The sequence below is a fragment of the Chrysochloris asiatica genome, unplaced genomic scaffold (genome assembly GCF_000296735.1).
Source record: "Chrysochloris asiatica unplaced genomic scaffold, ChrAsi1.0 scaffold00061, whole genome shotgun sequence".
In the NCBI taxonomy this organism is placed as follows: Eukaryota; Metazoa; Chordata; class Mammalia; order Afrosoricida; family Chrysochloridae; genus Chrysochloris; species Chrysochloris asiatica.
Genome location: NW_006408579.1, coordinates 8514831 through 8531928, shown reverse-complemented (window position 1 = coordinate 8531928; position 17098 = coordinate 8514831). Strand labels below are relative to the sequence as shown.

The following is a 17098-nucleotide window of genomic DNA, read 5'->3' as shown; positions in this document are numbered from 1 at the left end:
CTGTTCTAAACATCCGCCTAAAGTCCTAGAAAAGAAAAACTAAAGACTAGATACTAATGGAAAGAGCAGTTGACAAAAGAACTGGAAGCATCTAAAACAAATACTAATGGAGTCTTCAAAGAAAACAGACAATGCGTGAAGCTGGCTAGCAGGCCAGCAGTAGCCACTGACACTGAAATTTCCCCTGGAGCTAGAGTGAGCCTTAGGGTGATTACTGATATATCATCATCACCATCATCACCATCATCTTCATCTATTAAGAATGTCAGATGCTACATGAACCATGCTAATGGGCTTACATGGATCATCTAATTTAATCCTTAAATTTAGGAGAATAAAATTTTTTTACTTCTACTTTACAATGAACCAAAATGTGGCTTGCAGAGGTAAAGTAGTTTACTCCAAATTTTATTTAGGTAGATTGAGATGTGAATCAGACACCTTTACACCCATTGTTCTTTAGTGATACCTCATACTCTTAGTATCTTGGAACTAAGGGTGGCCTAAGCATTGGGTAGGAGGAAATAACATTTACATATTGCTTTGTTGTTGTTAAATGCCATCGAGTCAATTCCAACTCATTATTTGTCACCTTATGTAGAGTTTCCAAGGAGCAGTTGGTGGGTTTGAACAACTGACCTTGCACTCAGTACCTAATAAGGTTGGATTTGTAAAAATCACAGAGGGGACCAAGACAAAGATTTTCAATTTGAAGAAGTTGTTGTGAGTCTGGGAGAGAGACAAATACCAATCACACCTAGAAGCAAAATATTTGATGTGGTGAAAAATATGTGAAATTGTTCACTACATATTATAATTGAGTGATCCTTGAATTACAATTGGGTGTGTATAGCTGCTGCCTGGGCTAGAGTTGAGGCATTGTGTACAAACCAGTGCAAAGAAATAGAGTAAAGGGTCAACAGGAAAGAGACTTCTGACATAACCACAAATCTGAATATCTCAAGAAGTGATTCAGCTATTTGATGCTAAAGACCAAATATCCATATCCATACAATTGCTAAAAATATTTCCCTCCCTTACTCAGGTACAGAAAGAGACAATGCTTTCTTAATCTCTTTATAAGTACATGCTTTATTACTCAATTCTGTCTTCCAAAGAACTTTGTTAAACAAGTAATTACAATCATATTTTGAATGAGACATAAATGGGTTTGAAACTATACTAACTCAACAAGGATCCTTGGGCAGTTTCCTTGTCTTCTCTGAAATATCTTTTTTTCACATACTTAAAGTAAAAATTATTCAGACTTACTGATTAGTGACATATAATAACTAACTGAGACAATGGATGAACAGTACCTAGCATTTAGTTGGTTTTAACTCATTACTTAATGTTAGGCAAAACTTAATTTAACTTGTAATGACGTGCCAAGGAGGTACACACAAGATGATTTAATATCATTCTAGTTCTTACCTTCTTGGACTGGGCATATTTTAGCTCAAACTTATATAGATAAATAAGAACCAAAGCTTTCAGGAGATGGTGCAAAGAGCTCAGACTTAAACAGATATTTGTTATTGTTCTTTTTAACTGCCGTCGAGTTGGTTCCAACTCACATCATGGCAAGCCAGTATAGGGTTTCCCAGAAGTGACTGATGAGTTTGAATCACTGACCTTGTGGTTCAAAGCAATCTTGTGTTCCACTGCTAATCTTACAGTACTCATTGATAGTATTTAAGTAATAGTAAAATAATTTCATTCCAATGAAAAGTGCTTTAGATTTGATTCTACATGTCTTTGGTTCCAAACTGCACGTACTATCTGAGATCTTGAATAAGTAACCTACATTAAATGAACCTCTGTTGTCTCTTCTGGAAACCAAGGAATATAATGCTCAGATTGCCCAATTTTATTTAGTGCTTTTTAATGACATTAGAGGGAATAAAGGCACTAATAATTCATTGTTGTTGTTGAGTGTCCTTGAGTCGACTCCAATCCATAATTACACTGTGTGGGGTTTTCTACCAGTAGCTAGTGGGTTTGAACTGATGACCTTGTGCTTCATACTAACCTTGCAGTTTAGCACATTATCCTACAGCTCCACAAAGGACTCCAAAAATGCATAGGAATCTTAATGTAAGATTGGTTCATTTACCATTTACATAAATTGGTTCACTTACTGGTTCCTTCAAAATACATACACAGGCACACACACATATATTCACATATGCACATACAAACACACAGATAGCCCATTCAAAACAAAAGTTTCTACTTGATTCAGTAATAGAAGGAGAAATAACTAATTGACTTGAGGCCTCTTAGAATACATTTTATCCAGTTGTTGTTAAGTGCTGTCGAGTGGATTCCGACCCACAGCAACCCTGTATAGGATTTCTAGGGAGCACCTGATGAGCTTGAACCACTGACCTTACAGTTCAAATGGCTTTGCTCTCTGGCGCATTAACCCACAGTCCCACACTAGGACTCCTTTTATCCAGTGACTAACTCCATATTGTATTAAGATCCTTATGCATTATTTTAATGTGGAGAGGTCATTGAATAAAATGTATTCTAAAAGGCCTAAGTCAATTAGTTATTTCCCCTTCCCCAATCATTGAATCAAGTAGAAATTCTTCTTTTGTTTTGAATTGACTGTCGATGTGTTTGTATGTATATATGTGTATATGTGTGTGTGAGAGTGTGTATGTGTTTCTGTGTATTTTTAAGGAGCTGGTAAATGAACCAATTTATGTGTTTATATAACTCTAGTTATGCTTACACATTGAAATGTGTTGGCTGAGTTCCAAACCCTAGTATATCAAGTAGTAAACTACTAGGAAAGTATACTATGCTTTGACTATGATAGGAACTGTGCAATCCAATAGACATGCCTTTTACAAGCAATAAAATGAAGCTGTCAGCCATTGCAAATGGACCAAGATAGAGGCCACATCACTAAGCCAGACAGTCTCTGATGTATTTTATCCCAGCTTCAATCTATTAATCAGAAGAGTTGGGAGAGCAATAATTTAAATGCTGCAATAATCAATTCCACAACACATGAATAGAGGCTACCCTCAAACTTTGCCACACCACTGACTGCATTGGAATCTTGACAGGAGCCGTAGGGCCATGCCTAATTTGCATTAAATTTACATAAAACTGTAAATCAAGACCACATGAACACAGCTCAAATATTTGTTAATGCTTAGATCTTTCCTGATAGATGGATTGAAATTGCTGATGGTTTGACTTCGCTTGCAATAAAATTGTGCAGCTGATCAACTTTGCTCTCATTCTGCAATTATGGAAAAAGGGACCCAAGAGAGTTATAGTTTAGGGGTATGTACATGCTATCTAGGTTTTTATTCTGTAAAACAATGACTCAGATGTGCCCTTGGAAACCCCAATCTAGAAGTAGATTATCCCCAATGACTTTGAGAAGCCTTATCACTGGATTTGCTCACAAATAACTTGTCATTAAACAGATATGCAAACTATATAGAAAGCTGACCAACTGAGATGATGTGAAAGCCCCTGAGAATTTGTTTTTTTTTTATTTTTTATTTTTTACTGTTCTGTAAACAGATAGTGATATTTTTCAGGCTGAAGAAAGATAAAACCAAATCATACATTTAACAAATCATCCAGTATCTAACAGGGTGATAAAGTAAACGTCACATGGTTAAAAGTATGCTGTGTCATCTTATGTCCCTGTTTTAATTTGTTCCAAGTGTGTAGCCCTTATTATGTGTTTTTACACTCAGGAATTGGAGAAAGTATTCTCACCAAAGGTACCGGTGAACCACTGCAAAAGTACTCTGTATATTCTTATAATTCCTTTCATTCTAAGTCTATTTCAATAGAAAGAAAACAGATTGTTTAGTGCAATAATGTCTGGAAGTGTTCTGACTCCCTTACTCCCTAATTCAGGAAGGATTTTGCAAATATTTTGTGCATCATGTTAATACCATTTCTCCTCTACTACCACCTATCCCATTTTTCTTACCTTGCACGATCAAGTAAACTTGGGAGGTCTTGGGCTCATGCTGTGTCTGAACTGAGCAAGTGTAGGAACCCTCATCATAGACATCCACCTTCTGAATTCGGAGGCTGTATTCCAGAGAGTGACGCTTTTCCAGCTCAACCCGAGGGTCCAGAGACCACTTGTCATGTCCAGCGAAAATGATGCCAGAACGGTTCAACCACGCCACCTTCGAGTTCTTATCATCTACAAAACACCTGGTAAAGGAGAATAACAACATTAGAATATTAACTATAACGGAATCTGCTGTCACTTTCCACATGATCAGACTTAACAAGACCAGTGGGGGGAAAACAATTATATGCAAGATGTAATCATTGCAATTTCATTTCTAATACTCCTAATTGTTTTCACAATTTCTCCTTTAAGATCTAATTAATACCATAATCTCATGGGACAACTCAGTCAGTTGGCATAACGTAGTTCATAAAAATCAGGATCTTCGTCCTTGTGATGTGAGTAGAGTGTAGGGTCTAAAACATTTCCATGTGGTCATCTAAAATAAAACTATGGGTCCGTACTAGCCAGGAGCAAAACAGTAAGAATGTAATCAAAAGCTCAGAGAAGAAAAAAGTCTACACAAGTCACAACTTCATCTATCCTGAGACGAGAAGAACTGGATGGTGTCTGGATATCACCACTGTCCATTGTGACTGATGTCACAATAGATGGTGGTCTTGGATAGAATTGGACAAAAATGTGGAGTAGAACACAAATTCTTATAAAGTATGTTTTTAGAAAGCCAGCAAACTTCATTAGTAGAGATCAGAGGATTCCCTGAGAATATCTCCCTGAGACATGATTAAAAATTAGAATTGATCCTATCCCCTGAGATCGCCTTTTAGTGAAACATTAGAAGGGCATACAAAATAAAGGATATTATCCATAAGATTGGTGTTTACACTTAAAAAAAAAATATTCCTGTGTGAACACAAGGTCAACAATTACTCAAAAGCATATTAAAATATAATCTGAGTAATAGTAATGCAGGAAAACGTAGCTAACTGATAAATGGCTTTCCACTGGATTATCTTGTTTGTTTGTTTGTTTGAGTTTTGAATAAGATCTTTTACATAGAACTCTATCTGCGTTAAGTTTTAACTTTGAAATGTAGCCAGCTGATACTGTGCCACTTTTACTCAGTCTTGAATTATGTTGTTGTTGTTGTTAAGTGCCATTGAGTTGATCCTAATGCATAGCAACGCAGTATAGGGTTTCCAAGGAGCAACTGGTAAGTTTGAACTGCCAACCTTGTGTTTAAAACCAATCTTGTGGTCCAGTGTTTTATCCCACAGAGTCACACCAGGACTATACTTATTTTTTAAATAGGTATGTTCTGATAGTCTTTTGTGGTATAGTAATGGGTTATATTCCAACTCTGTAGTAATTAGACTAGATTTTAGAGTTTGCCTCTGATTCTTGCAATTTTGGAATGCTCATTCCCAGGAGTGAGCTATTACTGGGCACCAAGTCAGGTCCAATGATAAGTGAACAACTGTGTGTTAAGGGACCAAAGCAAGCATCATCTAGCAAAATTTTGGCTTCAGTTGCAGAAGGTAGTAGGTTGTCTGCTGGAGAGATAGGTTGCTACCAGCATTTTGGGCCCATAAGAACGAGTCCCACCTTTTGTAAGAGATGAAGAAACCAAGATCATATTCCATGTTTCAAGAAAGGTGAAGGAAAAAAGGCTTATTTGAATTACTAATTACTTTAGAAACCTAAAAGGCTCTTTTTCTCTTGAAAGAAAGTGGAGAAAAATTCTAGATTATAGAGAAGGGGTAGATACTTTAGAGAAGTGTGCTTTTCTCCTTCAATTCCAGGAGGAATATGGCAAAGGAAACACATAAACAAAATTTCTCTCTTTATCCTTTTGGAAAAATATATGTCTGCAACATAGGGAAATTGTCTCAGTCCCTGTTCACAGATGTAAAACCAGCTGCTCAGCACTTTGGAGTGTGAGGGGGTGGAAAGAAGGAGTCCCACAGCAGAACAATTAAAACAGCATGTTCCATGTGATTTCCAAACCAAGTCAAATCCAAATTTACACTCAGATCAAACAGCCATGCATAGAGAGACCACACCCATGACACTCAGGAAATTGATGCAGAGCCCACATGCTGTCTACCATAGAAACACCTCTCCTAAGGAGAAAGATGAGTCATCCAACAAATACCATAAATGGGCAAAAAAAAAAAAAAAAAAGTTCTCCTTATCCCACTATAGATGAAGTTTACAGTTTATCTAGAATGAGAATTTCATTTAAGGAGGTGGTGCCAAGATACTCAAATCTTATGACCTTCTTCACCAACTTGTTTTCATAAACATACCTAGATTAAAACATCATTTAATATCTCTACTTCTCACTATGTGACTCTGTCATGCAGATATTGTTAAGACTAAACACATGTGTTGATAATTTTGAGCTAACTTTATGACACTTTGTTGCTTCATTTCAGCTTTTATTTGATTTCTCCTGCTCTACTTTTTATGACATTAGATCTGTTGTATTGCTTTTGTGTGTATATGTGTGTGTGTGTGAATCATTTCTCTGTCTTTGCTGGTGTTTTTCGTAATTTAGACTCACTCAGGAAATCAGACTACTTTAAATACAAATGTTTATCCACTGAAAACCTTACAAATAGTAGTGGAACACTGTCAGCACTAGAATATTGAATATTGAAAAATGATGAATAGCACTAGAATATTGTCAGGTATAGTGCCAGAAGATAAATTCCTGGCCAACTGATTGGAAGATATCCATGATTGTGCCTATTCCAAACAGAAGTGACCCAAAAGAATGCAGAAATCATCCAAAAATATCATTAATATCACATACAAGTAGAATCTTGCTAAAGATATTTGGAAAATGACTGCAACATTACACTGATCACTAGAGGTTCAAGCAGGATTCAAATCAGAATATTGAAAGAGAGATATCATTACTAACATCAGATGGATCCTGAATAACTGCAGAGAATACCAGAGCAATGCTTACAAGTGTTTTATTGAGTATGCAAAGGCTTCAGACTGAGTGGATCAAGACAAGCTATGGATAACATTGGAAATAACGATTATTCCGGAACACTTAACTGTGCTCATGAGGAACTGCACATAGACCAAGAGGCAGTCATTGTATATGATAGAATTAATGTAAAAGTAAACTCCCCCCATGTAAACTACCATATAATTCACAATAAAACATAAAAAAAAAAAAAAAGAACAACAAAAGAGGCAGTCATTGGAACAGAAAATGGGGACAATGACTAGTTTAAAATCAGGAAAGGTGTGCATCAGGGTTGTATTCTTTCAATATACTTGTTCATTCTGCTGGATGAGCAAACAGTACAAGTAGGGTTATATTAAGAAGAACATGGCATCAGGATTGGATGAAGACTCATTAACAACTTGTGATATGCAGATTTTACAAGCTTGCTTTTTTTTTCATGTTTTATTGTGAATTATATGATATTTTACATGAGAGAACTTTAATTTTACATTCATTCCATCGTATATCGATTCATTGCCATGGTTCCAATCCCCTCCATGCATCATCAACCGACCAAAGGGTATACCCTATAAACCCGCCCTCTACACTCCGCCCCACCCCCACCCCCATTCTTCAGGACCCAGTCCCTCTCCCTCTCTGGATCCAAAGTCCCCATCCACTTCATCACTCCACGTCATCGTCTCTGCCTCCATCTTGGGCCTCGCTGCTTCTCTGGGTAGGGTCCCGCTCTCGGCTCTTCTCCATTGATAGTCCCAGAGTCCCAGAGACCTCCGCTCCTAGACAATCTGTCTAGGTGGAGCTGATGAAATAAAATGCAGAACGGTGACTTGTGATACAATAGTGAATGATTATTATCAGGACTGATTGTGAGGGTTGGAAATGTAAAGGTAGATGTTTGGTAGCAAGGAAGGGAGTTATTAACCTTGCTTTTTGAAAGTGAAGATGAGTTAAAATACTAACTGATGAAGATCAAAGACCACAGCTTTCTGTACTGTTTGCACCTCAATTCAAAGAAAACAAAAATCCTCAATATTGGACCAGTATATAACATCATGACAAATGGAGAAAATATTGACTTTTCAAAGACTTCATTTTGCTTGGATCCATTATCAAGACTCATAGAAGCAGCAGTCAAGAAATCAAATGACACATTGAATTAGGCAAATCTGCTGCACAAGCCCTCTTTAAAAAGTTCAAAAGTAAAGATAAAAGTTTGATGAACCTGACCCAAGTCTTGGCATTTTCCGTAACTTCTTATGCATGTGAAAATTGGACAGTGAATAAGGGAGACAGTCAAATAATTGACACATTTCTGTTATGGTGCTGGAGAAGAATACTGAAAGCACCATGGACAAACCTGTGTTGGAAGATGTACAGTCAGAAGGCTCCTTGGAAGCCAGGATGCTGTGCCTTCTTCTCTTATACTTCAGACATATTATTAGTAGGGACCAGTCTCTGAAGAAGACATCATTCTTGGTGAAATGTAGAGTCAGCGAAAAAGAGGAAGATCCCCCATTAGTTAGATTGGCACAGTGGGCAGCAGCAATGAGCTCAAGAATAATGACAGTGAAGTTGGTCCAGGACCTAGCAGTTTTCGTTCTTCTGTGTATAAGGTCACTATGTGATGAAACTGACTTAATGGCACCTAGAAACTACATCAACTATATCTTCATCTATGTACAGGTTTCAAATGAGCACAATGAATTGTTCTGGAATTCCCTTGCTTCATAATATCATCCATGATTTGTTATGAACCACAAGTCAAATGCTTTTGACAATCAATAAAACACAGATAAACACCTTACTGGTATTATTTGTTTTCAGATAATTGCCACCAGACATTAGTAATGACATCCTTTGCTCCACTCCTTCTGAATTTGGTTTCACTTTCCAGCAGTTCTCTGACAATTTACTGTTTCCATCATTTTTCCATGGACTTTTTGAAGTTTTATCATACGATATTATTGATGTCATTCCACAGTTCATCTGGTCTTTGGTAATTATTGTTCAATCCATCAAATCTACCCTTGAGATGGTCTCTAAATTCAGGTGCCATATACTCTATTATGCACTATGGTTATCATGGATTTACTTAGTGTTCTTCATCTTTAACTTCATCTTGCATTTAAGCAATTGAACGTCTGTTGGCTCCTTGCCTTGTGATACTGAACGTATCTATGGTCTCTTTCTACAGATGTAGTAATGTTGATTCCTCTATATTCTATCCTGTGAGGTCCATGGCTATAGTCTTCATTTATGTTGTTAAAAATGGTATTTCTGATGAATAGGTCATTGTTCTTGCAATCCCTAGCATCATTTCTATCATAACTGCCATATCTACCAATGTGTAAAATTCTGTTTTGTTTCCAACTTTCACATTCTATTCACCAGTAATTAGTAATGCATCTTGATACTATGCTTGAACAATTTCAGACTACAGAAGTTGGTAAAAATCTTCAATTTTATTAAGTTTGACATTAATAGTTGGTCTATAACATTAAATAATAATTGTACTAACTGAGCTTCCTTGTGGTGGTGGTGATTGTTTGCCACTGAGTTAGTTCTGACTCATAGTGATCCTACACAGGTTTTTTGAGGTTGCAAATATTTATGGAAGCAAAAAAAATCTCATCTTTCTTCTGTGGAATGCCTGATAGATTCAAACTACTCACCTTGTGGATAGCAGGCCCAACACTAGTACAGGACTCCTTGGTCTTCCTTGTAGGATATTATCCTATCACTGACAGTGTTATACTATAGAATAGATCGTGAAATGCTCTTTTAACAAGAAAGTGTGCTATTCATTTTCAATTTATCTTCCCAGCACAGAAGATCATATGATTGTCTGATATTAAATGGCCAATACCAGTCCATTTCAGCTCACTAATGTCTATGATATTGATCTTCAAGTGTTCCATTTCATTCTTGACAACTTTCAATTTTCCTAGATTCATACTTCATACATTCTACTTTCGGATTATTAATGGATGTTTGCAGCTGTTTCTTCTCACTTTCAGTCATAACAACCAGGAATGAAGGTCCTGAATGCTTTACCCCTCTCTCGTTAGGAAAGTCTAACCAGGACAAACAATCCCATTTTAACAAAACAAACAAACAAAGCAAAAATCTTGTACATTTTCTCTCAAGGACTGTCCTTGTTACACTGACTGCATAAATAAAGCATGGGAAGTGAGTGGATTCTCCCATGAAACACAGGACTATAATATAGACTCCACAGTCTTCCTACATCACAGAACATAGAATGGACACATTTAGCCATAGAGGTATGAAATCTGCTGTTGTAAGTGAAAGATCAACAATTATTCCATCCTATAGTCCTAATCCTCCAAGGTCCCACCTTAACCTGCTTTGCTTTACAAACACATTGAACTCTTTCTTCTCTCCATATCTTTGCTCATCTCTCTCCTACCACCTAAAAATACTTCAGCTGTACTCCTACTGTTTTCCGTAAGAGCCAGTACATCCTTCCAGACGTCTCTGAAGTGCTACTTCTCTAGGAAAATTCTCATTATTGTCAACATTCCTTTATTTAATTTTTTCTTATGACCTCATCACATTGTACATTGCATTAGTGTCTTTTGTACACATCTTTTCTAATAAGCTTATTAAAGACAACAATCCTCTCTTAGTTACTCTTTGTTGCTCTCAAAGAAATTAGCTATATATTATACATACTAAAGTAGACATTTACTGGGAGAACAAATAAGATGGCGGATCAGGTGGACGTGTAGTAAAGAGCTCCACCAACAACACAGAATACCCGACCAAGCAGGCTCAGGGAATGGTCCCAGAACTCTGAACCACATATAAAGGAATATTTAGAAGGTTCCAACCTTCTAAAGAAGGCTTACAGCTCGAGGAATTTGTGGCAGAAGCAAGAAACCTATTGCTTTTTAGTCTGTGCCCCTCGGCTGCACCAGGAGCTGCCATCTTGGGTGAGACCAAGTGGGGGAAGGATCAGAGCGGCTACAGATGCCTGGCAGAACTGCTGAGATAAAGGTGTGGGCATTATTTTCTTTTGGTAGCTGTTCATTGGTCCCTTGCTGTTTGTGTACCTCCATTCTGGTGACTATAGGGTTGCCTGAGCTAGTGGGCACCCCAGCCCCACCCGCGGAGGGTTCTACTACGCATGCGCACAGATCTCCTCGAAATTTAAAGAGACAGTTTCCAATTAAAACCAAATGGCCACAGCTGGCCCTGAACTGTTTCCAACTATAATAGACATTTACTGAAATAGGATAAATAAAAAATTTAACAAATTGATATTCAGCCAATCATAAAACAATATTATCTTTTTAATAGAACATTATTTTTATATGTCTTAAGAAATGACTAAAATGATAAAAAAAAAAGTTAAAAATGAAATTAATTATTAAGAGTGACATTAACATAAAAGCAAAAGAGAAAAAAAATGTTCCTAATTCTGTAATGTAAAATGATCATCCCTGGGAACTCACTCAACTACATTGTGAACAACAGTTAGACGAAAGATAAAGTACTAAGTAAATAGTTAGTAATTGTCCACTTCTATGATGATCACACAAATATTAGATCATTTACTGGCCTTAATTATGAGTCTAAGATTTTAAATAACAGCTTTAAAAAAATCAGAAAAAGCAGGCAAACAATTTTACTTAGAATTTTTAGAAAGAATCCTTGAATTGTTTTACAAACAATTTTTACAAAGAATCCATAAAACTATCACCAAAAAATCAATGCACCCATAAAAACTCAAGCATTGCATGGCTTCAAACACTTTACACTATGTATTTTATGCACACTCATACAAGCAGGTATATTGGCAGTTCCATGCATACTGCACAAGACTGTGGATTATGCTTCCAAAATGATGAATGCAATTAAAGGCAAAAAAGAAGTGTTAAATTCAGTTTGTGTCAATAGATTATGCAATAGCATATTTACTGACATTATATCCATGATGTAAATGATAAAGAACTACAATATACTAAACCTGTATATTGCATCTAGACCCACTTCTTAGTATTTAACAAGCATGGCCAGGTGTTAAGATTACTCCATTGTATCACTTAGAATTTTGTATCACTAAATTTTGTATCAGTAAACTTTGTTTTGCATAAATATCTCCTATTTCTTAATATTTTTATCTTATACTTAATAATAGCAAATTTGTACACTGTACTTAATCTGTCACCAGCTATTTATTCTCATACTTTTTTTAAATTATAGGACTGGGGATAGTAGAACTGGATAGATATTGCAGATTTATTTGTTTCTTTAATGAATAAGAAGAGTTAGGTGATTTCTCAACCAGAGGCAATTTTGGGCATGTACTCATTTGAACTGCAAGTTCAGTGGTTCAAGCTCACCAGCTGCTCCTTGGAAACCCTATACAGAGTCGCTATGGGTTGGAATAGATTCGACGGCACTTAACAACAACAACACTGCCCATATGCCTACAAGGGAGATCAGTTAATATAATTATCAGTCAAATTCTGCAAACCAATAATGCCAACAATCAAGAAATTAAAGAATTCAGCAGTCTGAAATTGGTCAACCATGAAATCAAAAGGCATTGATAATTACTGTTGGTTGGAATGTGAAAGGTGGAAACAAGAATCAGTTGTGGGAAAATATTGCCCTCACCATATAAATGACCATGGAGAAAAAAAAAAAAAAATCAGATTCTGCAAGATCAATGACTTATTCTTCAGGAATACCATTTGTTCTACAACCTAAACAATGGCTATATATGTGGACCTCACCTGATAAAATGTGTAGTAATCAAACAGACCACATCTACGGAAAAAGATGATGGAGAAGTTCAATAACATCAACCAGAATAAGGCCAGGGGCCAACTGCAGAAGAGATCACCAACTGCTCACATGCAAGTTCAAACTGAAGCAGAAAAAAATTAAAGCAATTTCAGAAGACAGAACTTCAGGGGACTGATTTGTCATATGTGACAATGGCAACTCCTCATGACAGCACTGGCTCCCAACCTGACCCTTAACAGGTGGATCCAGGGACTGAGATCTATGGAATGGGAGTCAAGAGGGTGAACAGCAATGATCAATCACTCAAAGTCACAGCTGAGGGATTTTCCTCCAAGATTGTCTTTTAGAAGCATATTTCCCAGTGGTCAACTAAGGTGCAACTACTGGTCCCTCTCCAACCAAATCAAAGAACAGTGAACAAAGTCAAAGATGCAAAGAAACAATTACACTAATGATCTATGTGAATCTTAGTCTCCATGTCCGTGAAACCAGAAGTAGATGGTCACAGCTACCAACTACTGACAGCTCTGAAAGAAGTCATAATAGGAGGCCCTGAATAGAGTGGAAACAAAACTCAAAATCATAAAAATGGCCAGGCTTACTGGCTGGATAGGGATTGGTGGAACCCCTGAGATTGTGGCCCTTAAACATCCTTCAGACCTGGAACTAAACTCAGCACAGGGTTCAATTTTCAGCCAAACAACAAGTCTACAAGGTGAACAACACTAGGAAGGAACATAGTCCTTAGAACAATCACCATTCAATATAAAAAGGCAGCATTTTCCCAGAGACAAAGTTCAGAAGGCAGGAAGGGTTAGGAAAGAAGGAAGAATGGAAATGGGAAACTCAGGGAGGAAGTGGGAACAGTGCTGTTAATTGTGGGGATTCTAATCAATGACATGAAACAAAATGTATATGAATTGTTGAATGGAAAACTGATCTTCACACAATTCACAGTAAAATGTTTAAGAACAACAATAAACAAAGCAAAACAAAAACAAGTACACAAGAGACAAAATATGACACTGAACAGTCTCACCTGAATTTAGAAACTATCTCAAATATGCGTTTGGCACACTAACACTAATGACTGAAGATCAGATAAGTTATGGGATAACATCAAGGACATCATATCCAAAGAATGCACAAGGTCATTAAAAAAGCAGGAAAGAAAGAAAATATAAAATGGATGTCAAAAGATAATCTGAAATTTGCCTGAGAATAAAGAGCAGTAACTAAAGTGAGTGGAAAAAATGATGAAGTAAAGAGGTGAACAGAAGATTTCAAAGGGATGTTTGAGAAGACAAAGTCAAGTATTATAATGAAATGTGGAAAGACCAAAAATGTGAAAAGCAGATAGAAAACCAAAATGAAAGAATACAACCAGACCATCTCAAACTGAAAGAACTGAAGAAAAATTAAGCCTTGAGTTGCAATGAGGAATAATTCTATGGGCTAAAAATGAATGGCGCAGGAAGCAGCAAAAGAAAATTCAACGAACATACAGATTCACTGGACTAAAAAGAATTGGTCGATGACCAACCATTTGAGGAGGTGATGTATGATCAAGACCTAATGGTCATGATAGAAGAAATCCAAGCTGTAATAAAAGCACTAGCAAAAAGAAACGCTACAGGAATTGACTAAATACCAATTGAGATCCTTCAACAAACAGAAACAACACTGGTAGAACTCACCCACCTCCACAAAGAAATTTGAAAGACAGCTACCTGGCCAAATAGCTGGAAGGAATTCATATTTGGGTCAATTGCAAAGAAAGATAATACAAGGAATTCAGAAATTACTAAACAATATCATTAATATCAAATGCAAGCAAAATTTTGCAAAAAATAAATTTTAAATGGTGGCAGTCATACACTGACAGAAAATTCAAGCTGAATTCAGAAAAGGACATGGAGAGATGTCATTCACATCAGAAGAATCTTGACTGAAAGTAGTGAATGCTAGACAGATATTAACTACTGTTTCATTGACTATGGAGTGAATGGGTTGTGAGGATGATATGCTGTTGTTGTTAAGTGTCTTTGAGTTGGTTCTGACCTATAGCGACCCTGTATATGGTTTCCAAGGAGCAGCTGGTGAGCTTAAACTGCCAACCTTGTGGTTCAAACTGACTTTGCTGTCTAGTGCATTAATCCACAGCTCAGGACAAAACAAACTGTTTGCCCTCTTAGCTAAGAGGTGCCCATATGTGGGATGGAATTTTCACAGTCATATGTGGTGATTCTAGTTGTAGTGCTTCATAATCTGGTCACAAATTTGTCCTCTGACTTCCTTTCTCACTGCTCCCTTCTTTGAGCAACACCATCAGACAACCCTCCAAGCTGTTCTAAAACTACTACTTCCCTTTGCTACCTGATAAAATCAGTTCAGTATGTTCTTTCATACTCAGTAAATTTGTTTGTTTGTTTTAGGGTTATGGTTAGGACTAGGGTTAGTGTTAGTGGTAAGGGTTGAGTTTATGATAAGAATAAGGCTTGGTCTACCTTTAAAGTTACAGTTAGAATTATTTTTACTTGAAATCTACCTGATTTACCTTTCAGCTGAAAGTTCTTTAACTACATTGCTTCCTTTATTTTACTTTTAGGTATTTTTTTTTGTTTCAACTTATCAATGGAGAAAAGATTGGAGTTGTCAAGGACTTCATTCTTCTTGGATCAACTATCAACACTCACAGAAGCAGCAGTCAAGAAATCAAATGACGTATTGCATTAGGCAAATCTGCTGCACAAGACCATTTTAAAGTTTTGAAGAGCAAGGATGTCAGCTTGAGGACTAAGGTGCACCTGACCCAAGCCATGGTACTTTCAATAACCTCATATGCATGTGAAAGCTGGACAGTGAATAAGGAAGACCATAGAAGAATTGAACTTTTGAGTTATGGTGTTGAAGGAGAATATTGAAAGTGCCACAGGCTGCCTAAAGAACCAATAGATCTGTCTTGGAAGAAGTGCAGCCAGAGTGCTCCTTAGAGGCCAAGATGGCCAAACTTTGTCTCTCATATTTTACACATATTGTCAGGAGGGACCTGTTGCTGGAGAAGGATATCATGTTTGGAAAGGTGGAAGGTCAGAGAAAAAGAGGAAAATCCCCAACGAGATGGATTGGCCAAGTGGCAGCATTGATGGACTCAAGTGTGGCAAGAGTAGTGAGGTTGGCCCAGGACAGGGCAGTGTTTCGTTCTGCTGTGCTTAGGTAGCTATGAGTAGGTACCGACGCGATGGCACCTAACAACAACAACAATATCTCTAGTTCTCTATTTTCAGTTTTGGAGTTCTGGTTTACTTTTAGTTCTGGGTGATATTGTCATGAATGCTAATCTCAGGTTGTTGTCTGCTGTGAGTGGTTCTCTGTCCAAAGAAATACCTTTAAGTATATATAAAGGTTGGTCTTATTTAAACAAATTCTCTTAAATTCTATTTATCTGTAAATGGTTTCATTTTGCTACCATATTTGATGGGCAATTTTACTGGGTATATGATTCTTGGTTGGCAATTTTTTCTTTCTTTCAGAGTTTTATATATGTCATCCCATTGTCATCTTGCCTGCATGATTTCTGCTGAGAAATAGAGCTTAATCTTATTAGCTCTCCTTGGTAGGTAATTTTCATTTTTCACAATGATTCTTTCCTTGTTTTGAAAAGTTTGATGATAATATATCTTGGTAATTTTCTTTTGAGATCTATCCTGTTTGGAGTTTGTTCAACTTGTTGAATAGGTATCTTCTCATCTTTTATTTTATTTTTTTCTTCTCATCTTTTATGATGTTAGTAAAGTTTTCTTCTAATAACTCTTGGATATTTTTCTCTTTTTTTATTTTGCCTCTTACTGTTCTGAAATTCTAATCACAAATAAATTATTCTTCTTAATAGTATCACATATAAATCTTAGGCATCTTTTGGATTTTTTCATTCCTTTTTCTGATTGTTCCTGATAGAAAAATAAGTATTGAGAGATTTATCTTCAAGCTCAGTAATTCAGCATTGCATTGATTCAATTCTATTTCTTCAGACTTTCAATGTATTGTCTGTCTCTGAAGTCTTAGTATTATTCTTCTGACCATAATTGTTGTTTTTGTATGGTTTCCAATTTTTCATTGATTTGTCCATTTGTTTCCTGAATTCTTCTGACTTTTTGTCTAAATTTTCCTATATTTCATCTGCAGTTTTCTCCATCATTGTCCTGATCCACTGAAGGTCCCTAAATATCATTATTTTAAATTCCTTACCAAGTAGTTCTGATAGCCTTTCCGGTATATTTTCTGACTCTGTAGTTAGATCACTC

General features: G+C 36.5%; 1 protein-coding gene across 2 annotated transcripts in view; it reads right to left on the bottom strand.

Annotated features, from left to right (window-relative positions):
- The window catches only part of LSAMP (limbic system-associated membrane protein), a 1036759-nt gene that overhangs the window by 511388 nt on the left and 508273 nt on the right, over nucleotides 1-17098 (bottom strand). For both annotated transcript variants that reach the window (XM_006864161.1, XM_006864160.1), the window contains exon 2: nucleotides 3974-4206. In XM_006864161.1, the coding sequence (XP_006864223.1) occupies nucleotides 3974-4206 (233 nt within the window). The remainder of the gene's footprint in view (nucleotides 1-3973; nucleotides 4207-17098) is intronic.